The sequence below is a fragment of the Lonchura striata genome, chromosome 7, assembly GCF_050655825.1.
Source record: "Lonchura striata isolate lonStrDom1 chromosome 7, ASM5065582v1, whole genome shotgun sequence".
Lineage (NCBI taxonomy): Eukaryota > Metazoa > Chordata > Aves > Passeriformes > Estrildidae > Lonchura > Lonchura striata.
This window is the reverse complement of record NC_140709.1, coordinates 35,710,830-35,736,854: the sequence shown is the minus strand read 5'-3', so window position 1 is coordinate 35,736,854 and position 26,025 is coordinate 35,710,830. Positions and strand designations below refer to the sequence as shown.

At 45.9% G+C, this 26,025-nt stretch overlaps 1 protein-coding gene across 7 annotated transcripts in view; it reads left to right on the top strand.

Annotated features, from left to right (window-relative positions):
- FN1 (fibronectin 1) overlaps positions 1-25,581 on the top strand; it is a 51,571-nt gene extending 25,990 nt beyond the window's left edge. The window contains exons 21-47 of one of the 7 annotated variants that reach the window (XM_085585493.1): positions 1,429-1,523; positions 1,837-2,005; positions 2,276-2,362; positions 3,113-3,304; positions 5,622-5,894; positions 6,940-7,122; positions 8,400-8,489; positions 8,620-8,889; positions 9,242-9,358; positions 9,716-9,880; positions 10,528-10,683; positions 11,401-11,514; positions 13,162-13,431; positions 15,175-15,362; positions 16,414-16,501; positions 16,674-16,850; positions 17,073-17,162; positions 17,370-17,549; positions 18,091-18,180; positions 18,997-19,096; positions 19,232-19,463; positions 20,014-20,152; positions 21,008-21,172; positions 22,226-22,351; positions 22,910-23,016; positions 23,542-23,652; positions 23,976-24,825. In XM_085585493.1, coding sequence (XP_085441619.1) covers positions 1,429-1,523; positions 1,837-2,005; positions 2,276-2,362; positions 3,113-3,304; positions 5,622-5,894; positions 6,940-7,122; positions 8,400-8,489; positions 8,620-8,889; positions 9,242-9,358; positions 9,716-9,880; positions 10,528-10,683; positions 11,401-11,514; positions 13,162-13,431; positions 15,175-15,362; positions 16,414-16,501; positions 16,674-16,850; positions 17,073-17,162; positions 17,370-17,549; positions 18,091-18,180; positions 18,997-19,096; positions 19,232-19,463; positions 20,014-20,152; positions 21,008-21,172; positions 22,226-22,351; positions 22,910-23,016; positions 23,542-23,652; positions 23,976-24,050 — 4,049 coding nt within the window. In that variant the 3' untranslated portion in view covers positions 24,051-24,825. Of the gene's footprint in view, positions 1-1,428; positions 1,524-1,836; positions 2,006-2,275; positions 2,363-3,112; positions 3,305-5,621; positions 5,895-6,939; positions 7,123-8,399; positions 8,490-8,619; positions 8,890-9,241; positions 9,359-9,715; positions 9,881-10,527; positions 10,684-11,400; positions 11,515-13,161; positions 13,432-15,174; positions 15,363-16,413; positions 16,502-16,673; positions 16,851-17,072; positions 17,163-17,369; positions 17,550-18,090; positions 18,181-18,996; positions 19,464-20,013; positions 20,153-21,007; positions 21,173-22,225; positions 22,352-22,909; positions 23,017-23,541; positions 23,653-23,975; positions 24,826-24,866 lie in introns of those variants that run through there. The other 6 variants (XM_085585492.1, XM_021537224.3, XM_077785194.2 and 3 more) reach the window with 6 other exon arrangements.
- The last annotated feature ends 444 nt before the right edge of the window (positions 25,582-26,025 follow it).

The following is a 26,025-nucleotide window of genomic DNA, read 5'->3' as shown; positions in this document are numbered from 1 at the left end:
CTCCTTGTTGTTCTTTCTAAACTCAGTGGCAGGAAAAAGAGCTATTTGCATCAAGAAGCTTTTAGTAAAATACATTTCAGCTTTCCTGATTATTAAAAACAAGAGGGAAAACTTACTACTGGTACCTCACTTTTTCCTTAACTGAATGTCAGAGAAATTTAATTTTACTCGATCTTCCTAATTGCTTGGTTTTGGCATGACAAATCAAGGAAAGAATGCTTTTAAAATGGACAAGGAATAATTAGTCTGGTACTTACATAAAGCTGAAAGCAGTCATTTCTTAAGCTTAGCAACACCATCTAAGGCAGCTCAACTGCAGTTACCCAAACGGACATACATGTTGTATTCTGTAGGTTTTTTTGGTTGTTGTTTTTGTTTGTATTTCAGTCATCTTTATTTGTGATGCTGGTTTGGAAGAAATCTTAAGCAAATTTTGGAGGGAAAGGGAGTTCTGTAACAGCCCCCACCTATGTCTGAAAAGAACAAATAGATCCAGTATTTAAATAATGATGATGCCATCACATAAACTAACAAAACTCAAAGCCACCCAAGCCCAGAACCACATCCTCTTTTCAAAAGAGAATGTGGTTTCTTTTAGAACAATATGAAACTAAAATAAGAGCTTAAACTTTTAATCAGAGTAACATTGTTGACATTGGCAAGGTGCTTTTTGCTGACAGTCTTATCTATAAATATTCCTCAATGAGAATGTGATTTGGTATCTTAGACTTAATATTGCCTTCAAATTCTGGCTTGTCTGAATGAAACCAGTCCAGTTTGAGACTATAGATTTGATTAAGCAAGCCTCTTCATTAATAACATTACTAACAAGGCCACTTCAGATTAAACTCAGTCTTGTTATTTAGGCTGATTCTGGCATGCACAAAGGCTTTGGCTTCTGTGTGATGCTTCTGACAGATGTCAGTGAGACCACAGATGCCTCAGACTGACGTTGGCTCCTTTCTGCTGACTTCACAAGATGTTGTTAAGGGATGAGATGGTCCTTGCTGGGACAGCTGGTTGACAGACAAAGGGTGTGGTGTTCTGCTGATTGGAAGGCATATGGTGGGTGAACCAAAAAAACAGCTGAGTTTTGAGGAACACTTTAGATATCATGCCAAAAACCAGGATTCCCCAGATTCTTGAAGCTGGATGCATAGAGCATCATGCATCCACTTGAGTATTTTTGTTTACCTCAGGATTAAAAGCTCTGGCTATTATTAGACCACTTGCATACTGTGCCTGTCAAGCACAGCAGCAGACAAAATCATCTGTCAGATCTCTTCCAAATCACTGGATTTTCAAAAGTGATCTAGTTCAGCATTCATTTCATACCTCTGGCTGTTCTTGCTGCTGTAGGTCAGGTTTTCAAACTGTTTGGAGGAATCACAGCAGGTAGACTTGAACTCTGGTCAATTCACTCCACAGATCAGCCTGCTGGCTCTGTTCCTCCTTTCAACACAGAAGTGACTGAGACCTCTATTGTCATTACCTGGACACCTGCCCCAAGGATTGGTTTCAAGGTAGGAAGAGCTGAGTCCTGTGTTGGTTTTTCCTCTTGCTTCACTGTGGTGGGGGGGACAGATTAAAGCCATTTCCTATGGACTGTGGTGAAGATGGCAGCACAGATGGGAGAGGTGCAAAGGGCCTGTTACTTACAGGGAGCTGTGACAGAAGTCAGTGCAGGGTGGGGTTTCAAGTCAAGTGGGACAGCTAGACCACAAGTTACAGGCCTAACAGCTGGAGTTCAGCATGAGAGCCCATAGTGCTGCTGTTGGATGATCAGACAGGGTGCTGACAGCTTGTGACTGAAAAGCAAACCTCTCTGCCCTGCAGCTGGGAGTGCGCCCAAGCCAGGGCGGAGAGGCTCCCCGCGAGGTGATCTCCGACTCCGGCAGCATTGTCATCTCTGGGCTGACCCCTGGTGTGGAGTACACCTACAGCCTGACAGTGCTGATGGATGGCCAGGAGAGAGAGACCCCCATCGTCAGGAGAGTCACTACACGTATGGCACCTGCTTTTCCACCATCATTCCTTCTCCCACTCCCCGCTGCCTTCTGGGAGGCAGTTCTGGTCTCTCCTCCCTGTCCTGGTCTGTTTTTTCTTTTCGATGCATAGGTGATAGTAGCACTGGTTCATGCAATGCAGGGACACAGCTTCAGGGGAGTATTTTTGGCTAATTCTAAAGGTTGAGGATATAATGGGGAAAGGGGTGTTGAGGCAGCCAGCATGATTGTCAGTGCTATCAGTGACCCATTTGTCTGAACACTTGCAGCACTGGCCCCACCGACCGGCCTGCGCCTGAAGTCCAATCCTGACACTGGCATCCTGATAGTCTCTTGGGAGAGAAGCACATCTCCAGGTAACCATGTGAACTCACTGTGCTCAAACTTCCTCTTGTAGCAGAATGCTAACACTTCTTTGGTGGTTCCTTGCAGTTTGATGAGAAATTAGCTGTTGATTAATTTAAAGAAAAATGTACATGTTTCTAGATATATTTAAGGTTCTAATTCACAACTTGCTGTAGGAATCTTAATGATATACATTCTGTGTAAAATGCTGCTTTGGAGCATGAATGTGACAGAATATTTCAGCAGTTTTAAGGATTTGAAGGTTTTCTTCAAGTATCTCCAGTGGTTGAAAAATAGTCTGAGGGAAGGAAAGAGAATAGGCAACAAAGATTTCTGCAAGTGACAAATGAGTTTGTGCTGTGGAAAGTGAATGTGGAAGTTCTGATAATGTTCAGGATGAAGTCTTCTCCCACAGTAGCTGATGGGAGCTGCACAACTGACTCCCATAAAAGACGTATTGAAAGTTTTTGAAAACCTCTGTTGGTAGCTGAATCTTTTCCTGAGTGAGTCCTGAGCGAAATTCCTCTCAACTCCTGAGATTTTCAGTTTGGTGAGGTGTCAGAAGGAAGACAAATTCCATGAGGGTGGCATGGCTAGCTCCTGGAAACTCAATTAGGGGTGCTTGACAAAGCAACCTCCTTCCTGCTGGGCCCAGGGTGACAGAATCACTTGTAAAATGTCACTTTTGCCTCAGCTGTTGCACTGATGAGTAAGGGAAGCGGATCCATTAGGAAACTCCTGACATGGCCTCTGTATTTCAGGCATCAGCGGGTACCGTGTGACCACTGCTCCCACAGATGGGCAGCAGGGCTCTACCCTGGAGGAGGTGGTGGGTGCAGATCAGACCACCTGCACCTTTGAGAACCTCAACCCTGGTGTGGAGTACAATGTCAGTGTCTACTCTGTCAAGGACGACCAGGAGAGTGTGCCCATCTCAGAAACCATCACACCAGGTAACGAAAGGATGAGCAACAATTTCAGCTGCCCAAGCTCAAATGGCACAAGAGCTCTACAATGCAGGACTTGTATTAGGCTGATGGTAGAGGGCTTAGACTTCACATTTAGTCTCAAGAAGCAGAATAGCCACATTCCAACCTGTAAGAGAATTTCTTACACCCGTGTACTTCTCTACATGGGCAGCCTGTGTTGTGCTTCACAGGCTGGTGGTCAGCACATGTATCTTCTGTATCAGTACACTGAGCTGGGCAGCAGCAACAGGGATTTAACTTAGCCCTGAAGTGCCCCAGCATCTGGAGCACAGCTGGTGGGAACAAGAAGTAGGTGAGCAGAGATATGAGTGGGAAGTGAGCACAGGAGAAATTCTGGCAGTACTAGTTGCAGAAGATCACTTGAGCACAATAGAGAGGAAAGCCAAGATGGAAAGGTTCATCACTGTAGCACTTGAGACACAGTGTGGGGTGTGCCACCTCAAATGACATCTGTGGGGACTGCAGAAACTGCCTTTGTAGCCACAGTAGAAAAATTAATATGCATTTCCCCAAATGGTTGCATTTAGTTCTCCTTTGTGAGGGCTTTGTTTGTTTTTGTTTCTGCTCTGAGATGATGCCAGCTACTATGTTTGCTTGCTCTTGTAACACTGCTTTAAAATTTCTGTGCTTCACTGAAGTGCTGTGTGCTCCCTGGGGTTAACTAATACTGTGATGCTGCATAGTTATGCAGTAATAGCTTTAGCCCTTCACCATCTTCTGGTGGGGGAAAGCTAAGAATGTATGTGTCTGGCTTTTACAACTCTTTAAAGGTGATATGGTACATGCATTCCATGTGGATAAACAATTATTTTACAGAAAACTGGCTTTTTTGTTTTTATCTGCTCTGTAAAATAAGTGTTTTCCAAAGACATCAAAATAGAACAAAACCACTGTTATTAAAGCAATATTTCTGTCTCGTAATTTCTTTTCAAACTAACTTGTAATGAGCAGGTTGTATACAGAGTCCTGCATCTTTGACTCACTGATGTCTGATCCTGAGTGAGGAAGAACATCCATTAGTTCCCACTGATTTCAGGATCACCCTGATAAAGTTACACAGCCAAATCTTGTGCCTTAAATCAATACCAGTTTATTGACTTGAGCAACTGAAGGTTTGGCCCTTGTCAATTGAACATGCATCTAAAATTCCCCATTCCCTGCCCAATTCTGCTGATCCTAACACGCAGGAAATGAGCACCTTTGCTAATGGAATAATATCAGTAGGGAAAACAATCCCAGCTGTGCTTATTTTCCCTATAGAAATTTAGGCAGCATCCAAAAGGTCATTAAAGGGCATTCTTATTCAGTGGCTACAACTTGGTATTTTGAACAATTTTAGCCACGTATGTCAGGCTCTTGGCCACATCATATGCTGGGCATAACCTCTGAATTCGGGGATGTTGTTACTCTTACAAAATTAATACCATCTAAAGGTCATTTTTAACAAATTCCATGTTTCCAAGGGGAGTGTTCTGTTACTTAGTGTTTCATATCATCTGTTTTCAGTGCATATATTGCAGTAGTTAGTTGGTAAGTAGAACCTGAGGAATTCTGGGCCAGATCCTCAAGCCATTGCAGGGATTTGAGGTTTTTTTCCAAGTGCACCGTAAATAGTTCAGACAGTGGATGATCTGCCCTGGAACTTTGTGAAGGTTCTCACCAGCTGAGGGTCTGATTTAGCCTCTTCATGTGAGTTGATATTTTTATGATCCCAGTGATAAAAGTTAGATTCACCATTTGAACAAAACAAGAATTTTAGAGGGTCAATCAACAGAGTTGTTGTTTTATTTACACTTCAGGAAATTTTGCTCTCTTGTAATTTACCTGTAGAAAGAAAAAAGGGCTGTGTTTTTTCTGCTTCTGTTTTTGTCAGAAAATGATGGGTCTTTGTGGCCTATCATTGCTCAAAGTAAATTTGTTGTAAGTTAAGTGCCTCATATAGGGCTCTTTAAAAATGATATGTGTAAAGATAAACTGGGGTTTCAGCTTCTGAGGGGATTGGGGTTTCAGCTTCTGTCTGCCCAGGGAAGCAGCTGGAAGACTGCATTGAAGGGTAAATCTAAGAAAACAAATGGAAACTAGCAAAAGCAAAAACACAACAAAAACCACCCCACCAAAATTCTTCCTTTTCCCCCAAACCCCAGGAGAAATTGTGCATATCACCACAATTGCTTCCAAAGTTCTGTCGATGTTAATAGTGATGAACACTGCTTTTTTCTCCTTTGTCTTTCTTTTGCCTCCGTGTGTCTCTGCCTCTCCCGTTTGCTCTTTAACTCATTAGAGGTGCCCCAGCTCACTGACCTAAGCTTTGTTGACATAACTGATTCGAGCATCGGCCTGAGGTGGACCCCGTTAAATGCCTCCACCATTATTGGGTACCGCATCACAGTAGTTGCGGCAGGAGAAAGTGTCCCCATTTTTGAAGATTTTGTGGACTCCTCAGTAGGATACTACACAGTGACAGGCTTGGAGCCGGGCATTGATTACGACATCAGTGTAATCACACTCATTAATGGCGGAGAGAGCGCCCCTACCACTCTGACACAGCAAACGGGTGAATTTTGAAAACTTCTGTGTTTTGTGACATGGATGGTGTCACTGGCTGTCACTGGCTGTTGGGGTGCTGGGGCTTTGTCCAAAGAGGAATTGAGCCGCTCGCTCGGGGAAGCCAGGCAGACCCAGCTCGCTCCTTTCCCCACATGGCAGCTGGGGATGGATTTGGCGCTGCTCCTTCTTGAATTGGAGGCATTCTAATACCATGAATGGCTGCAGACTTGCCAGGCTCATTCACCTTCTGCTGTTCAGTTTTCCAGGATCCAGTTGGAATCAAGAGCCTGAAATGTGAGCTGTGTGTTTGCCAGACTTTAAAACTGTGATGCCTCAAAATGGGTGTTAAAGGGCAGAGCAGCTCAGTAGACACCCTCCAGCCTTGACAGCTGTTTGTGCTTCCAGCAGCTTATTTCCATGGTGGCCCCACTCTTTCCACAATGCCCCAATGGATGCAGATGGACACCACTCCCTGAGTACATGCCAGTGACAGCCATGCCACACCATTAAGGGTCTCTATAGTGCATGAGCTGAAGGAGAGCTGGAAACTGGTTCTTGCATGAAATCCTGTTGTGTTTGAAAGTCCTGAGGCTGTAAATCCTTCAACATGAGTAGAAGTAGAGTCATAGGAAATTAGTGATATACCCTCTCCTCTCCTGTGTGTGCATGTATGGATTCTAGATGAGATTACTTTTCCATCTGTAAGCTGCTGTATGGCAACTTTAAACCTCTCTTGGCACCACATCTGTAATGCAAAATCCAGCTGCTAGAAGCACATTAGTGAAACTTGCTACCTTGTTTTTAAATTAGCCCCGTGGGGTACATTTAACATATCGGGAATTGCCAGGAGGTTAAAGCAGCCTGACAGTAGTGCAGACACATTTTTCTCTTAACTGTAGTAGAACCAAATGTAGTTTAGAAGTCTGTTTGCATGAGTCTGATGCCGTAGTCAGTTGTGCATGAGATACTTTCTCTGGTGGTTGACTCCCTTAACAGACATCTTGAGCAATATGAACCTGACAACTGAGGTAGGTTTGTTCTTTGCCGTGTAGCTGTGCCTCCTCCCACTGACCTGCGCTTCACTAACGTGGGGCCTGACACCATGAGGGTGACTTGGACTGCCCCGACTTCCATCGTGCTGAGCGGTTTCCTGGTTCGCTACTCCCCCGCCAAGAAGGAGGATGACGTTGCGGAGGTGACAGTCTCACCCTCAGACAACATGGTCATCTTAACAAGTAAGTGGGTTACCTGCATAAGTCAAACTAACATGAGAAGCCCCTCATCATAAAATTGTAAGATTACTAAGAGAAAAGACCTCAAAGGTCATTGAGTCATCAACCCAGCACTGCTGTTCTCACCACCAAGCCATATCCCCAAGTGCCAATCCACACACCACCTGAACACTTCCAGGGATGGTGACTCCATACCTGACCAACCTTTCAGGAAAGAAGTTTTTCCTGATACCCAACCTCAACCTCCCCTAGTGCAGCTTGAGGTCTTGTCTTTTCACTTGTTACCTGGGAGAAAAGACTGACCCCCACCTTGCTATGGCCTCCTTTCAAGTAGTTGTAGAGGGTGAGAAGGTCCGTGTGATGCAAGATGAGGCAAAAAAAATTGTTTAAGTGTGGCTGGCCAAATTCTCAGCTGATCTAAAGTGATGTTGCAAGTAGCCTCATAGAAACCCACACCAAATGGGATGTGGCCTGTAGCTTTACCCAAGTTAAAGCCAAACCACAGGCAAGCTTTTTTTCTATCAATCCAAGGACAGTGGTGAATCAGGCTATGAGGCAATTGCATTGATTTGTAGCCTGGTTAGGTATTAACAGTAAATACATGTTGTTAACCTGGTTTGCCAATAATGTCAAGGACTTGCAGTGTAGAGGTTCAGGAGAGGATCAGAATATGCAAAAGGTCATTGCTCCTTTGACTTTGTATGCTCAGACCAGAAAGCACATCCTGTTTTGGAACCTTACTGGACATGGCAGCAAAATATGGGCATTTACCAAAAGCTGACATTAATTTTTGGGGCAAAAGTTGTCTTGTATTTATAGCTGGGGATTTTTACTCTATCTGAGAATCTGGTTAAGTGAGATACAAGACCTGTGTTCAGAATAAAAAACTAAGTCTAGAGCTTGTCTGACTTAGGACAGCTGTTTTTGAAATCCTTGGCCCTGTTTCAGCTTATGTCAGCTAAAGCTCTGGCCTGGTGCATAGCTAAACTAGTAGATAACTAGAGTGGACCCTGTAAAAAGGTAATTGCTTCTAGTCAATCTCCACAAACTAGTGAAGCAATGAAGTAGGATCTCATGCTCATTCATGATAAAGCACTGCAAGGAACCGTAATGCCACAAAAATAACTGATTTAAACTTTGATTGTCCCAGAGGCTCAGATCTTCCATCAGGCAAAACCTGATTGTCTCCTCAGAAACACAGTTAAAATTGTATAGGTTGATTAACTTCTTGATGTTAGCAAAGAAACATTAACCCAGATTCCTGTTCTTCAACTCCACAGACCTGCTCCCTGGCACTGAATATCTGGTGAGAGTCTACAGCGTTTCTGAGCAGCATGAGAGTGCACCTTTGTATGGAATCCAGAAAACAGGTACTTGGATACACATGTGGGTAATGCCATCCTTTAAGAATTCATTAATGGGACTGATTTACATTTTTTTTCCTGTGATGATGCCAAGCAGTTTGGTTGAGATCAGCCTTGTGTCTCTTGAAACACCCAGGTCTTGATTCCCCCACTGGCCTGGACTTCTCGGATATAACGGCGAACTCCTTCACCGTGCACTGGATCGCTCCTCGTGCCACCATCACGGGCTACAGGATCCGCTACCAGCCCGAGCAGGGCGGGGCCCGGCCCAAGGAGGACCGTGTGCCCCCCTCCAGGAACTCCATCACCCTCACCAACCTGCTGCCAGGCACCGAGTATGTGGTCAGCATCGTTGCCATGAACGGCAGGGAGGAGAGCCTACCCTTGGTTGGCCAGCAGACAACAGGTGAGCCTGGAGGGAATGCCAGATTTGGATCATCCTCTAGCAAAGTCCTTGCTGGTAACCACATCTCCCCTGCCAGCTTCACTTGTGAGGAAATGCCTGTGTACTGAGGTAGGCCTGATTTAGGAGAAGGTGGGAGGACCCATGCTGCTTTCAGATGTTTCTAGGGCCAGCAGAACTATTTTCATTAAATCCAGTCCAATGCCATGTGGTTTTTAACCAGATACATCTCTTTGGAGAGGAGTATGCCCTGAGCCAAAGGATGGACAGACAGATGAGTAGCAGAGGAGCATGGTATAAGTGGAGTTTGTAGCTGATGTACAACTGCATTTAAATTCCTCCTCTGTTTTTCTAGTGTCTGATGTTCCAAGGGACCTGGAAGTCACCCCTACCAGCCCAACCAGCCTCAAGATTTCCTGGGATGCTCCTGCAGTGACAGTCCGATACTACCGGATCACTTATGGTGAAACAGGTGGGGGCAGGCTGCTACAGCTGGTCACAGACAGAAACTTTGTTCTGAGGCCATTAGAAAGCAGATTGCAAAGGCACCTTGGGCTGTAGCAGACATATAGGTGCCTTTTTGAAAAAAGAGCAAGTCATATTTTTTCTACCCAAAAGAAATAGTATCTGGAGTATTCCAGTAATTTGAAAGTGGTTCTATGTGCATGTTTAATTCTTTTCCTCAAAACAATTTTGACACAACAACCATGGAAATCAACAGGGTCCTGTCTTCAGCTTGATGCATGCAGGACTGTCCTGGTTTTTGTAGAGATTTTAAATGTATGCTTTACAGGTCCATCACATTTGTTTCTTAACCTGCTCTTGCTAGGTGGAAGCAGCCCAGTACAGGAGTTCACAGTGCCTGGCACCGTGTCTACTGCCACTATCACTGGCATCAAGCCTGGTGTTGAATACACCATCACTGTGTATGCTGTAACTGGCCGTGGAGACAGCCCTGCCAGCAGCAAGCCAGTCACTGTCACCTACAGGACAGGTGAGACCTGATTAAACCAAACAAGGCAAAAGCCCTTGCTTAGTGTTGGCTTTTCCCCATAAATGTATATCACTGATCCCTGTTTTCTTTTAGAAGCCATGGGCTGTAGGGCCATCAGTTTGTGGAGCTGTGTATCTTGGTGGCCCAGCATGGTGTCTGATGTGGCACAGAAGGGGCCTGTAGACTTGGAGAAGGAAAACCCTGTGCAGTTCGGATGGAGATAAAAGCAGTGCTCTACTGCTCATGGCAGAGTGGAAATCTGTTGGGCTCTCATAATGTGGGGTCACTGCTGGCTTATCTCCAGTGCTTCTCTGTCAGATTATGTGATCCTGAGACTTAACTTTCTAATGCCAAGACTGTTGTCTCACTTCTGATTTGGATATAGCTGAATCCTACTCATGCTGTAGCTGCAGATAAAGACATTAAGTAGCCTTTAAAACAACAAAAATCCTCAACTAATTTATATGAGATCGCTCATCCGTACATCATGGTTAAGGCTTTTTTGCTCTGGGCTAGGATGACATAAAAATAAATACCAGCATGTTTTCTCTTCCAAGCAGTGCAGAATAAAATCTAGCCAGGACATAACAATGGAGGGAAGGTTTCCTGTACCAACATACTCACAAAAAATTATTTTTGTTGCCCAGAAATAGACACACCATCCCAGATGCAAGTCACCGATGTGCAAGACAACAGTATCAGCATCAGATGGCTCCCTTCAACATCCCCAGTCACAGGGTATCGGGTCTCTGCTGTCCCTAAGAATGGACATGGGCCCTCAAAAACAAAACATGTCCCTGCAGGTAAGAGTCATGTCATCCTTCACTGGCTCTGTAAAGAATGCAAGGTGTGACCACTAAAATCCTGCTGCTGCTTGTACCTTTTTTGCCATCCTGCTGATTTTCAGTTCTGTCTCATCCAGGACAGATTTTTGCCCCAAAAGCTTCATATTTCTTTGACACCACTGTATTGCAAAAGTTTGTTCTTGGCAGCCTCAGTGTGGATGAAAAGCACCTGCATTTCAAAGAAATACCACTGGATTTTCTAGCATCCAAAAAAACTTGCTCTGAAATCCTTCTGGAAGTCACATAATGTGACCTTTGGTCACAGCATGGGTTCAGTCACACACACTACAGGTGTGTAGTGTTGTACCTGTGGAACCTGCCATGTCTGCTCCCAGGAAAAATGCACATTGTGTGCTCAGCAGGGCACTTGGGGATGCTTGTGATGCAGCTGAGTTGATGGTCAGTCTATCCTAAAAAATGATGAAAGCTGGTCTCCCTGTACCTTGTTTACCCACTGTGCTAATCTGCCCTTTCAGCTGTGGAGCCTTGGAGCAGGTGCAAATAGCAGTCGTGCACTGCCAGAGAAGCACGGTGCAATTTAAAGGCAAATTTGTCAGTCCCACCTTGTTTTAATAACATTTATTCATGGTGTGGCTCAGACAGGCCATTCATTTGAGGCCAGCTCTCTGCAGCTTTGTGCTGTTCTTTCTGACTGATGGTGTTCTTTCCTGCCAGATCAAACTCAAGTCACTATTGAAGGTCTGCAGCCCACCGTGGAGTACACAGTCAGTGTCTTTGCTCAGAATCAGAACGGGGAGAGCCAGCCCTTGGTTCAGACAGCTGTCACCAGTACGTATTTCACTTCATGGGAACAAGCACATGTTTTCTATTGATCTCTGAACCTACCATCACATTCCCAGGGAAAGCAAAAGCCAGAGGTCTGGTCTCCAGGAGAATGTGGGGTGGTCTGCCCCGTGAGAAGTACCATGCACCTAAACTGCAGATGCTGGCAAAAATGCAGTCCCTCTGCCTCAAGCACTGCCAAAATGCAATTTCCTGCCCCCTCAAAGTGCTGCGCTTCTTATTTTCTTTCACTAAAGCTGCAAAGTCTTTTGGGGTTTCATTTGCCATCAGCCAATCAGTGGATAAAATGTGCTAAGATTTATTTTGTGTGGAGCTAGGTGGCAAAGGTGATTGCTGTTAAGAGACTGGATTTGGCTTGGGAGCACTTGCCCTGTGTGAGAGAGTAAGGGAAACCACATGGGTTCTACCAAGATCTTGGGATGAAGCACTGCTAAACAAAGAATAATTCCAGGACTAAGGTGCTGTGTACAAAACAGCAGTCCTGCTCAGGTCACACAGGGGACTCAAGAGGGACCTTGTAACTCAGGGATACCTCTGGGGTAGGGATTTGTGTGATTCTTACTTCCCTCCTCAAGCTTGTGTTCAATGCCATGACTCAGCCCCAAACACTGCAGACAACAGGAGCTTCTCCAGAGCTTTGCAGAGATGAGTGAAGAGTCCACATTCAAACCAACAAATTCCTGGACAAAAATCACCTTTGCCAACTAGATAATGTTGGCAAAAAAAAAAATGAGGACTAATACAACATGGCAAATGTTGTATTAGGTGAAACTTTGTAGAAAAGCATGATTTTGAGCCAATATAAAAATTACCTGCTAGATCCTCCCATTTTGTGTAGCAGATGGGTGTATTTCTGTGATACCCACTCCTGACTTCTGAGGAACAAGGCTCACTTCCCCTTCTCTGAGCTCCCACCTTGCCAGGAAATCCTGTGAATTGATTTAATTGGGAGGTGTGCATATCACCCAGTTGCATCTGTGGACGTTCCCTGTGCACTCAATACAAAGCTGAAAAGTTTTTCTAACTGATTTTGCAATATAATATGCTGAGTAATTTTGCTTTCTTGATGAGTGTGTTAATTGGTTATTAATTTATGAAAGAAAATAGCGGGATGGATTCTCCGTGGACTGGCACTTAGCACAGCAGCTCACAGTAGTGAACAGCAAGTGCAGCATGAACTCAAAGTTACAGAGAACCCAGCTGGGTTCTCTGGCTGCCTTTGGCACTGGCAGCCATTTACATGGGAGAAATGGATTTTAACATTCCCATTTCTTTTTTTTCCCTTGTCCACTTTTAAGGTAGCTTAATGCTACTAGAGTTGTGTGAAAGAGGTTTTGGTGCCAAGGGGACTCAAAAATAGGTGAGAATTGATGCTCTGGCTGCTTTGAAGGTCACAATGCAGGTCCTTTTGGTTTCAACAAAGCCAAGATTGCCTTCCTGCTGCCTGGCACCTGCAAATTCAGGCTTAGAGATGTAAGCATGTGTGCAAGGTGCAGCACAGAGGAGAATCCAGTGCCCCCCTTGCCACACCAAACTGAAAACTGCTTTGCATGTAATCGAAATGCTTTTTATTTTCCTCACCCACAACCTGCTTTTTATCACTTAACCTCTTACCGTTAATTTGCCTAACAGACATTGACCGCCCTAAAGGACTAACATTCACTGAGGTGGATGTTGATTCCATCAAAATTGCTTGGGAAAGCCCTCAGGGGCAAGTCACCAGGTACAGGGTGACCTACTCAAGCCCTGAGGATGGAATCCATGAGCTATTGCCGGCCCCAGGTGGCGAAGAAGACACTGCTGAGCTGCATGGCCTCAGGCCAGGTTCTGAGTACACTATCAATATCGTTGCCATTTACGATGACATGGAGAGCCTGCCCCTCACTGGGACCCAGTCCACAGGTACAGCTCCCACCACCCCCAGCAGGCTGTGGCAGCAGTGGGTTCTGCCCAAGGGGTAAAGTGTGCTTCCATGTGCAGCTCTGCTCCGTGCGGGACAGCCCAAGGGGGCAGCCCAGGGGATGGGATTGCTCCTGAGGGATGGCTTGGCTGCGGCCAGAGAACTGCCTGGAGCAGAGTCAGCCTGCATACACATCAGGGAAGGCAGGCAAGAGAGCAGGATTTCAGGAACAGATCCTAGAGAAAGGAGGGAGGAGTGTCCAGTGGTGTCCTGTCCCTGGTCACGGAGCATGATCCATGGTGAGTGCTCTCACAATGCTCTTGTCTTGCCTTCAAGGTATGGGACACCTCAAAGCACAGGTAGTGACCAACAAGAGAGATGAGGGCAGCTTTTATGCTCCAGGGACCTTGCCAAATACCAGCAGGAAGGGCTGGCAGATTGCTGAACCTCAGGTCTCACAGAGTCTGCAGATCCCTCACTGGCGCTGCCGTAGGGACCACAGCCCACTGCATGCCCACACCCTCATCACCTCCACAGGAGAGTCCCTTCTGTGCCAGGCTGATCCAGCTACAATTCCATGCATTGAAAATTCCATTATGAAAAAGGAAAACTATTGCAAGGAATTAGCTTAATGTTGCTTCCAATATGGAATCCATTGCAAGCTTCCAGCATTACCAGATGTGACTTTATTACAAGGACAGGTAGCACCTGTGTAATAAAGGTTTCACATTCATTTGTGGCTGAAAAGTTGGCACTTTAATTCCAGGGGTGGAGTGAATTCAGTGGGTCCTAGTGTAGAGATCTGCTGTGCTAAACTGAAGCAAAATGATGTAATGATGGAACAGCTGGCTGACTACCTGCCAGAAATGCAAATATAATGCTTTTTCAAACACACCTCTGTGGTTTACCTTTTGAGGGCTGTTCAAAAGTGGATTTGAAGTAATTCAAGACTTTCCATTGACTCTCACGGGCTTTAGATTGGCTCTGACCTAAGCCAGAAGGAAGAATTATCCTGTATTTCCACTTTGTAAAACTGGAAAGCATTGATAGCAATGTGGGCACTATGCTAAGGTGTATCTTTACTCTGTTTACAGCCCCAGGCTTACCAACAGTAAGGCAAGAGAATATTTCAATGGACACTCCTTTTTTTAGGCAAGCATTTGTTTGTAAGGATAGTGGATGTGTTAGCTCCTGAACAGGAGCTTGTGTGATGAGCTTATGGCCACCACAGCTCTGCTTTTCCATTGCCTTGCTCGCTGTGTAAGTGGCTGTGAAATGCTTCCCCTCTCCATTTGCAGTATTTTTGTATCTTTTCTGCAATTCCTGAGCCTTCTTCCTACTTAGTTTTGTAAATCACCTATTGCATTTTGGAAACTGGGGCAAGTGGAGCAGGACTAAACCGTGAGCTGTGTGATGAAAAGCAGAGACTGGTAGAATAATTAAAACAGACTGGCCTACTAGAGATTTAAGCACCTTCCCAAGCCTTTACCTTATATCACAGCAAATGTCATTGCTCACTTAACTGCAGGGTTGAAGCATCTGTATCTCCTTATTTCTGCTGAAAAGTGTTTCTGTAGATTTGAGAATCTCCTCCTGAATAGCATCCCCTCCCACGGTGCTTTATGCCTGTGTTTGCCCAAGGCATTCCACTTTCCTGGCCTAAATCTCTTGTGTTCAGGAGAGAGTATTGTCTTATCCAAATGTCTTTTTTTAAAGTAACTGTGTGCCTGTCTGGATTTTTGCAGCAATTCCACCTCCAACAAACCTGAAGTTTACTCAGGTAACTCCCACCAGTCTCACCATCAACTGGAATGCACCCAACGTTCGCCTCACTGGCTACAGAGTCAGAGTGAACCCCAAAGAAAAGACTGGTCCTATGAAAGAAATCAACCTTTCTCCAGACAGCACATCTGCAGTTGTGTCTGGCTTGATGGTAACTTCTTTCTTTGTGTTGTGGGAAGGAAATTTTTGAAGAAATTTCAGATTCCTGTGTCAGGAGCTTCAGTTGGAGTAGATCATTACAGCTGCTAAGGGTCTGGCTCTGAAGCTCATAGCAAGTCAGCCTGCAGCTACTCAGCACTGTAGTTTTTTTAAAAGGCAAGTAATTGGCCTTCTGAAGCTGCATTCTACCCCCTTCTTCATCTAGCACAGAGAGACTAGATGTCTAATCAAATGCAAATTACTGGGTTCACAATCAAAAATAACCCAGCAAAATGCTTTTACTCATCTTTCACAAAAGAGGTCAGATAAAGCGATCTAACACAGAGATCTCAAGCTGTGATATGGGAGCTCTGGCAGTCTATTGCCTATTTTTAAGACATCTGCAAAATATAAGTTAAAAATACAAGTCTTTTGTGAGTAGGCTTAAATTTGCTATATAGCCATCTTCTCCGCTGGAAGCATTTCAGGAGTTCCTGAACTGGAGAAGGCTGAAAATAACTGCTTTTATGGTTCCTGTGATCTTAAAAAGCTACTGATGTGTTTTTAAGGAGTTTTATATGAATCATTTTCAAAAATGAGCCTTAAAAAACATTCTAATCTAAGTGGATCCATGGTTTGATGCAGCCAAGGACAAAACCCCCCATGCTGTTACATTCACAATTCTCTTTTATTCGCATCATTTTATTTTTTATCATAGCAAATAGCATCCATTAACCCTGGGAAAAATAGGAGGGAAATTAGAGTTTCTCTGAAGAATCAGCTTTGAAGCACAGATTCTGAAATGAGGGGTGATAAATAATCTTCCAGGATTTCTTCTGCTCCTGAGTGCACATATGCACAGTGTGTCAGGGTCCCTACTCTTCTATTTCAGCTGGAAATAATTAGAATTATGCCATCAGTCCTTCCCCAGTTTATTTTAAGGTTTCATGTTTCAGTAAGTGGTGACTGAGAAACATGGCTCCACCAAACACTGACTGAGGGCAGCAGTATTTCCCCCCGTGCTGGGTCCTTCTGCTAACGTGGTACAACTCTGTCCATTCTAGGTAGCAACCAAGTATGAAGTGAGTGTGTATGCCCTGAAGGACTCCCTGACCAGCAGACCAGCCCAGGGGGTGGTCACAACCCTTGAAAGTAAGTGATGCCCCCCCACACATGACCACTTAGTGCTGTGTGGGTGCAGAGGCCAGGAGCTGTGTCCAAGGTGGGGCTCTGTCCAAAGCTCCATCCCAGGCTGCACCAACACTTGGCTGGTAAGATTGCCAGTCCCCACTGTACTGACAGGAGCCCTTTCCCTTGTGTGCAGATGTGAGTCCCCCTCGCAGGCCCCGGGTGACAGATGTCACTGAGACAACCATCACCATTACCTGGAGGACCAAGACTGAGACCATCACTGGCTTCCTGGTGGAAGCCGTCCCTGCGGGTGGCCAGAACCCCATTCAGAGGACCATCAGCCCTGAGCTCAGGAGTTACACTATCACTGGTAAGTGAGGCCTTCTGCAGCTGCAGGGTCATATCAGAAAGTACACTGGCTTCTTTTGGAATTGACTATCCTTGATGAGGAATACTATAGGAACAAAAGGTGAGAAAAAATATCTGAGGCATCAAGACTAGGCTCCAGGAAGAGGTTCTCAAAAAAACTTCTGATGGCCATCTTAGATGGCTTCCTCTCCTTAGCTAACATTTGTGTTTCAACTTCTTTTAGGCTTGCAGCCTGGCACTGACTACAAGATCTACCTGTACACTCTGAACGAGAATGCACGCAGCTCCCCGGTGGTACTGGATGCCTCCACTGGTAATGATCTTGTCTGACCTTTTTGCTCATGTTAACGCACAGTAATCATATACGGCCAGTTAGGAGTCATCTGTATTTGATCACATTTAATATTCCCTGTGACTTAGAGCAATAGGTTTGAGAAGGTGTCAAACAGGTGTAGCTCAGGTGAAAAATATGCTGGTCTTTTCTGCATTTGACTTTTTAAACCCTTTTGTTTCCACCCAGCTATCGATGCTCCTTCTAACTTGCGCTTCCTTACAACCACGAGCAACTCCCTGCTGGCCACCTGGCAGCCTCCCCGAGCCAAGATCACGGGCTACATCATCAGATATGAGAAACCTGGCTCGCCAGTCAAGGAGGTCTTGCCTCGGCCCCGGCCCGGCACCACCGAGGCTACCATTACTGGTAACTCTGTTTTGTCTGGGAGCTCTTCACCTGAAACTCTTGAATTTCAAGAGAGAGGGAGGGGGATGCATTATAAAATGCATTGATGATTAGCTAATAGAGAAAACTGTGCTCCTTTATTGTGGTTTTCTAGTACTAGAGAGCGGTCCTATAAGTACACCTGTCCTACAAACACATTGCACTTCACTGATCAGAACAACCACCAGATTTGAACAGTCTGGTGCTTGTTTCCACTGTCACCACAATTGTTGTCCTTTAAAGGAAGAAAAGCCCCTGATTCTGGCACCCACCAGTCACATGTGCTAAACATCCCTTATATTTGGGCCCATGATCCCAGCTGACATGGTCAGACTGCAAACTTGCTCTGAGGAGCAGGAGAATGAACTCTGCACTGTCCTGAAAACCTCGGGTGTGAAATGTACATACCCAATACTGTAGCCATACCCACCACCTGTCATTCTGCCTTAGAACAATTTCAGACTTTTGAGTTGCTTTTCTTTTAGGATTATGTGTGAGAACTATGTCCTTCTTCCCTCCCTAGGTTTGGAACCTGGCACTGAATACATCATCTACATCATTGCTGTGAAGAACAGTCAGAAGAGTGAACCACTGGTTGGCAGAAGAAGGACAGGTAAAACAAAGCTCTGGATTGTTGTGTGCCAACAGGAGATAGCTTCTCCTTGGGGAATACGGTGTGAAAGACATTGAAGAACACTTGTGAAGGACTGAAATTTTTTTTTTTTTTAATGTCCTGTTCACACCATGCAGCCTCACCTTTTCTTTGAGTCAAATAGGCTTTGTTAGGAGGTTTTCCTTTCTAAGGATGTAGGAGGTACACTTCTAAATTTATATTAATAACATTTACCTGTGTTTGAACACTAGCAACAGAACAGTGTGCTTGATGCTGGATTCTTGCTTGGGTGCCTAATGGATAATTAAATCAAGAGTTAACATGACTGTGTAACACTCGATGGCCTCAAGTGCAGAATCCATTCCATTGGTTGCCTGTTGCATTCCTATTGCTTTGCAACTTTCACAGTACAAGATTGAGGTACCTATAGCAAGCAAAACATCAGCTGGACATCCAGATATGATCAAGGAGCAAGTTTCTTCCTCCTCACCAATGATTCCTCTTAAAATTATAACCTGCAACTATCTCTTGTAATAATTTCTTCTCAGTTTGAGCAGTGGTGATGGCTTCTTTGGGTTGCAGTGTTCAGAAGTGTTGCTCAGCTGTATGAAAATTTCATACCAGCACAGTTCTGCCTATGTGTAAAAGATGCAGAGGGAAATTAACTTTACACTCAGTGCAAGGTCATAAAAAGTGTGTTGCTTCTTAGGGTAATTGCTAATATTTGATGCTTGGGGTGGTGTAATGCAGCTGTTTGATTTGCCATTGGTGCTTTGTCACACTTTGCTTGACGGCCTCTAACCTTTCCTTGGCCAGATGATCTCCCCACTTTGATTAGCAGACCACACCCCAACCAGCCTGACATCCTGGACGTGCCTTCCATTGACGAGGGGACCCCTTACCTCACGAACAACAGGTATGACAACGGCAACGGTATCCAACTTCCAGGCTCCTCTGGGCACCCTCAGACAGTGGGACACCAGGGGCAGCAGGTCTTCTTCGAGGAGCACGGCTACAGGCGGCCTGGACCCACCACAGCCACTCCCCTCAGGCCGGGATCCAGGCAGCCGCTGCCCAGCGTGGACGAAGCCATCGAGATCCCGGGCTACCAGGTGCCCATCGTGGTGGAGCCCTCATACCCGCACTCGCGCGGGCCCCGGCGCAACGACAGCGCGGGGCAGGAGGCCCTGAGCCAGACCACCATCTCCTGGAGGCCGCTGCTGGAGAGCTCCGAGTACATCATCTCCTGCCAGCCTGTCAGCCAGGATGAGGACACGCTGCAGGTAACGGGCTGTCTCAGCAGAGGGATGGTGTAGCCTCACCTGAGCCTCTCAGGGCCCCAGTGCCTCTGCTGTGCTAAGGGAGTGCCAGGAATTAGCCTAAAGAGTCTGTTTAACACACAGCTGAGACCAGGATGGGTGAAAGCCTCCCTTGTCTCCTTTATGGAAAAGGCTACAAGATAAAACTGCAAAACCAGAAAAGTTTGAAATGCTGTCAGCAGTGATGTTTCACCAGGGAAGGGGCAGCTAGCTGAGTAGGAGTTTTAAAGATTTGAGGTGCTGCTTCTCCAAGCTACACCACTCTTCCTAGGAAGTCTCCCTTGGTTTCCTTGAAATGGCAAAGCTAACCCCTCGTGATCCATAGTCCGGAGTAGCCAAGTCTGACTTGGTATTGTTTGAAATTCCCAGAGTATTGAAGGGGAGTAGTCTGGCTCCATCATGGTACAGAGCATAGGGGACATCCTAAACATCCTGTCTCTCCTATGAGAGAGGTAACATCTAAAGGGTATTCCTTCCCACCTTTCTGGTGACCTGGCATTGTCTCTTGTTGCAGTTCAGGGTTCCTGGCACTTCCTCTAGTGCCACACTCAAGGGTCTCACAAGAGGGGCCACCTACAACATCATAGTGGAAGCCCTGAAGGACCACCGAAGGCAGAAGGTGCTGGAGGAGGTGGTCACAGTTGGCAACACTGGTAAGGAGCAGCCTTAGGGAGTCTGGCTGAACCTGTGCAGCCTCTGCCTCATTCCCCTTACTCAAGGTCACCTACCTGATGCCCAAGCTTGACAAAAGTTCAGAAAGGAAACTTCTGACAAGGACAGCTCATAGCAGGACACTGGGACAAGTGATTTGTGAGGTCCTCCGGTTCTGGATAACTGACACACACTGATGGTGGGATGAGAGCTGTCCTGAGCTGCTGTGCAAGCACAGAGTGTGTGCTTTGAGGCTGCAGACACACCCCAAGGCCCCAAGAGATCTGGAATTTGCTGTGCTTAAAGGGAGTCTTGTATCTGTCATAGACTGGACCATCAGCTCTTGACCCTGATTATCACACCTGAACTGGTGGCTGTAGAGCACCCACCAGCCAAGGCACCAGTCACTGCCAAACAACAGGGTCTGCTCTCCTTCTCCCATCCCCCTGCCATGACACAGAACCTGCAGCACCCCAAAAAGGTGCATGTGCAGCTATCAACCCCATGCTGTTCCTCAGCATCTTACAGCACATTTTCTCCTAAAAACAGGAAGAGTCAGGTTGTTGCTGACCAGTAGCAAATGCAAAAACTCACACTTGCTTGAAACTTGGCAAATCAAAATGAAAATAGCCTTCATGTCAGTTTTTTTATCATTCAACTGCTCTGACACATGCAAATGGAAAATAAATCACAGGGAGCTCGGCTGCTGACAATCGTCAAGTATATGCCCATGGGGTAACTCCATTACTGCCAGGATATTACAAGAAGAAAAAAGTGTGTATTCACTGAAAATCAGTCTGTCTTTCAGCAGTTCCCACTGCTGTGTGTGATGCCTGTTTCTTCTCTTTTTGTTCCAGTGTCTGAAGGATTAAACCAGCCAGCTGACGACACCTGCTTTGATACTTACACTGGCTCCTTCTATTCCATTGGCGAGGAATGGGAGCGCTTATCTGAAACTGGCTTTAAGCTCTGGTGCCAGTGTTTAGGCTTTGGCAGTGGCCATTTCAGATGTGACTCTTCTAGTGAGTAGCTTGCTGTTAACCATCCCCATGCCCACTCTCCCCCAGCACCAGTGCCATGTTTGACAGACTCAGCCTGATCCAAACATGATGCAAATGAAGGCAGGATCTGAAGTCCTTAAACGAGAGTGGTGTTTTGCATCATAAGAAGTGATGGAAAACCTTGATTGCCTCTGAGCTTTGCAGCTAATCTAGAATTGCCACCAGCAACAATCAATATTGTATTGATAAGAGACTTTCTTACCTTGACAGACATGCCTTGGCAATATGGAAAAGTATGGATTTCAGTGGGTATTACAGCCAGTGCTGGTATTACAATAAATCTGGTTTGCATTGCAGGCAGCCTTTGCAAAGCAGCTTGCAAAAACGGTTTTCTAATTTTTCTAACACTTCTGCCCAGGGCATTAAGTTTTATTCTTTGCAGAACTGTGTGGTTTACATGGAAAAATATCCAACTTGACACAAGGGAATGGAACAAAAAGTCTGTGATTGAGCAGTTTAACACAACACATACCCAGCTAATTGAAATTATGCTTTTAAATAGTGGAATAAGCTCAGCAAAGAGTATTTTTGCAATTTGCATAGATTCAGAGGAGTCTATGTAGACATTTAATTTTATAGGAAAATATGCTTATTTTACAGGATTAATATTTATATTTCATTATTTGATACTCATGGCTTACCCGTGGTGTCTTGCAAGATTGTGGTAAATTTTATGCTGGATATTTTTACAAAAAAGAGCATTTAAATATTTTTCTCTCCTTTCCTGCCCCACATCTATTAGATTCCTTTTCATTTCTTTTCATCTCCTATGAGCCAAACCACTTCTCCCCACTCTGTCACATCCTACTTTTTCCCCAAGAACCTCTACACATTTTCCAGAGCTAAAACAGCCTTCAGCAGTTAAAAACTGCAGGAGCTGAACCCATTCCCTCCTTGGGACTTAGATGAGCTGAGAAGATTCTTTCTCCTGACTTTCCTGAGACAATGCCAAGCTCTTTTCCTCCTGTTTGTATGTAGGATAACTCCTGATTCTTGTTCCCCTACCTTCTCCAGAGTGGTGCCATGACAATGGAGTTAACTACAAGATTGGGGAGAAGTGGGACAGACAAGGAGAGAATGGCCAGATGATGAGCTGCACCTGCCTTGGGAATGGAAAAGGAGAATTCAAGTGTGAACCTCGTGAGTGTCTTTGTGCTGTTAGTCTGAGCTCTCATGCAGCAAGTCTCAGCATCTCAGCTCTGTCCTGCCAGGGGGACAAGCAGATTATCGGTGTGTCTGGTTCAGGCTGAGCTGGTGACAGCTTTAGTCTGTTCCCACAAGAGATGAAGACATAAATCTCACTTTCCTGAGCTGGAAAAGAAGAAAACCTTTCGTTAGCTCAGGTCACAGCACACTGAGCACCTGTCTGCCTCTGGCCCTGGAGTTGCACACCAGGGATATGTCACTGTCTCAGAGGGGTGGATTACCCCAGCTGGACTTTCCTGCAGGGCCTCTTGCTTCAAGCTCCTCTGGCCTTCACACTGTGACTTAAAGTGCATTGCTCTTGTCAGGAAAACATCCCCCTGCTGTAGGTTAAAGTGTCTGGAGAGCTGTGAGCATGTCCGATGTTCCCCTGCTAGTCAGGGAGCCTCTGGTCAGACAAGGGGAGCACACTTCTCTTCTGATCACCTGGCTGCTTTGAGAATGCTTAAAGCCAAGCCCAGGCCCTGCATCTGAGCTCTGCCTGTGCCTCCACAGATGAGACCACGTGCTATGACGATGGGAAGATGTACCACGTTGGGGAGCAGTGGCAGAAGGAATACTTTGGGGCCATCTGCTCCTGCACTTGTTACGGAGGACAGCAGGTAAGCAGGAGGGAGGTGTTATGCTGGACACAGGAAGCTGTGCTGGGCTGCACTTAACAGACTGCTGGGTTTCAGGTCATGGAAGGGGCCAAAACAGGCCCATATAAGGAGAGAAGTGATTAGGAGGGCTGCAGTACTTGCATTGGTGCCTGTCTGGTGAGCACAGGAGCAGCCTCATTGGTGCTGGTGGCTCTAGCCTCATGTATGAATGATCATTAATGGCTTTAAGCTGAAGGACAGTAGTTTTAGATTTTATATCGGGAAGAAATTCTTCCCTGTGGGGGTGGTGAGGCCCTGGCACAGATTTCCCAGAGAAGCTGTGGCTGCCCCATCACTGGAAGTGTCACAAGGCCAGGCTGGATGGTGCTTGGAGCAGCCTGGGATAGTGGAAGGTGTCTCTGCCCACAGCAGGGGAGTGGAATGGGATGAGCTTTAGGCTCCCTCCCAGCCCAAACCAGTCTGGGATTCTGTGAGCCCTGGCAGCTCCTTGGCCATGGCACTGACAGACCTGTTCTGTCCCTGCAGGGCTGGCGCTGTGACAACTGCCGCAGGCCCAGCGTGGAGGTGGCCCCCGAAGGCTCTGCTGGCCACACCTACACACAGTTCACACAGAGGTACCACCAGGCCACCAACACTGTGAGTACAGCTTTCCTTTCTGCCCGTCCCGGTGGAGTCTGGCAGTGGTGGCGGGGTCGCTGCAGGGCTCGAGGGCGAGAGCAGCTGCGGGTTTGTGCTCCCCCAGTAGTGCATGGCAGCCCCCAGTACACACACACCTGCTTGAGCTCACCCTCCACACACACAGTGTCCCAGCAGGGCCTCGATGCATGCTCTGAGGCAGTAGTGCATGGAGTGATTTCCAGCTGTGTGCTTTGTGCTGGGAAACAGCCCCAGGCACTGCCAACAGCTCCCTGCACAAACCACACCCAGGAGCTCTAACTGATTTCCTTCCCTCCCGACAGAACGTCAACTGCCCCATTGAGTGTTTCATGCCCCTAGATGTACAGGCAGACACACAACAGCCACGGGGAAAGTAACATCGAGCAAGACTTCTTGCGGCCATGGCAACAGACAAACCAAAGTGTAAACCCCTATGTGCCAGGATTACCATCCAAACTGGAGTGATGCTAGCAAAACTGCATCTAGTGAGAATGGCCCCCTGCTCTGGAGCCATTTTCCCAGCTTAAGCTCAACTCACAGCTTCTCCAAGCGCCACTCTTGGAGTGTTTCAGACTTTTCTCATGATTGATAGTGATTGTCTTGGTTTTGCTCAAATTTTCAAATTTAAAGAGGGCAAGAAAAAAAAAAGGGGGAGGAGGGGGAGAGGTTGTAAATCACAAATTTGGTGGGGGATCAAAATACTAATGGGAAGGGAGGGTGTAGAAATTCAAGATTCTTGTGCTATGCAAGAGTACATTTGAGTACAACAATACTGAGGTTTAGGGATAGGAAAGTCCACCAAACACTTCTGCTTTCACATAAGCGTGCAGCCAGCAATAAGATAGGAACAGCAAATCCAATCACTGTGATATTTAAAATATGCACAGTCCTAATTCTTTCTTGATGGTCCTAGTATTTTTCTAGCTGTATCTTTATATCTCATACTGTTATTTATCAGTTTTGTTCCCCTGACCTTCAAGTGTTTTTATATGGGAATAAAATGTATGGAAGACACTTAGTATGCAGTTGACAAAAGAGGAATTTGGTGTAATTATGATCAGTGATTATTTTTATACTGTAAGTGCCAAAGCTTTACTACTGTGGAAAAGGAAAAAAAAACAACTCTTTTAATAAAAAGATTTACAAACCAGACATATAGTTTAAGGGATTCTCTTTGCTGCCATGGAATTTAGGATGAAGATGATTATTCTCAGCTGGATTATTCTGAGGTGGATAATTCTGAGCGGGATGATTCAGAGCTGGAGTAACATTGCCTTGACACGAGATGGAACAAACATCCCCAAGAAGAGTGAAGTAAACCTGGAGAGAATATTGGTAGAGCAGTTTGTTAATTAAAGGCTTCCAGCTGCACCCCTGCCCCTGTAGAGCGCAGATAGTGGGTAGGTATGGCACGGGCAGGAGGCACAGGCTTGCTTTGGGGCAACAGGGGAAGGGAGGGAAAGGCAAACAGCCCCTGCTTTGCACATGGACTGAGCTAGAGCTGGTTCCATACCTAGAATTCAATAAGCTTTCAGTGGCTGAGGTGCTAGAATTAGTGAGACAGTCCAAACCTGTGAAGTTGAATGTGTTCAAAGTTTCAAAACCCAGCAGGAGCCAGGCACCAGCTGGATCTAAGCCTGGGTGTTACAGGCACAGGGCCCTTTCTTGTCTCCTGTGCTTCTACCTCATGATGGGGAGGGAGGTAAACAAAAACCCTTTTGCTGAGAGTGAACCAAGTCAGCAGTGAGTCCCTTTGCTTGCTCTGCCAGGACCTGTCCAGCCTTTGCAAATGCAGAACAGGACAGGTCCTGTCAGGATTGCTGAGCCCCCTCCCCTTGGCTGCACACGCACTGTACTGCTCCAGTCACTGGTGTTCTCTGCACCCAATAAAGCATCACATGAAAACAACATTTGGCTTCTTGACATGTGGCAGCTGCCATCAGGGATTGCTATCTGCAGAGCACCCAAAACCTCTGCAACGACTAGGATGATCTACCCCACCAGTGTTCAAAAACCAAACATGTCCGTAAAAAAAGTGAGAACTAAAACTGCGTAGACAGAGACACACAGGAGTACTTTCCCATTAACCTAGATTGGTTTTCCCAAGTGAGGGCTACATAGTTTGGACCAGAGAACAACTCTGCAACAATCCTTTCACTTTGTCACTAAATAATTCACTTTGCCAACACACTGAAGGGAGTCAGAGTCCACCTCCTCTGCCACATCTCTTGTACCAGCAGCAAACACCTCCCCTGCCCACAGGGAGCATTTCAAGATAAAATCATTTAAACAGCATGTTTCCCCAAGCTCTCCGCAGAGGTTTGTCCGTGCCTTAAAGCACATGCTGCTCAC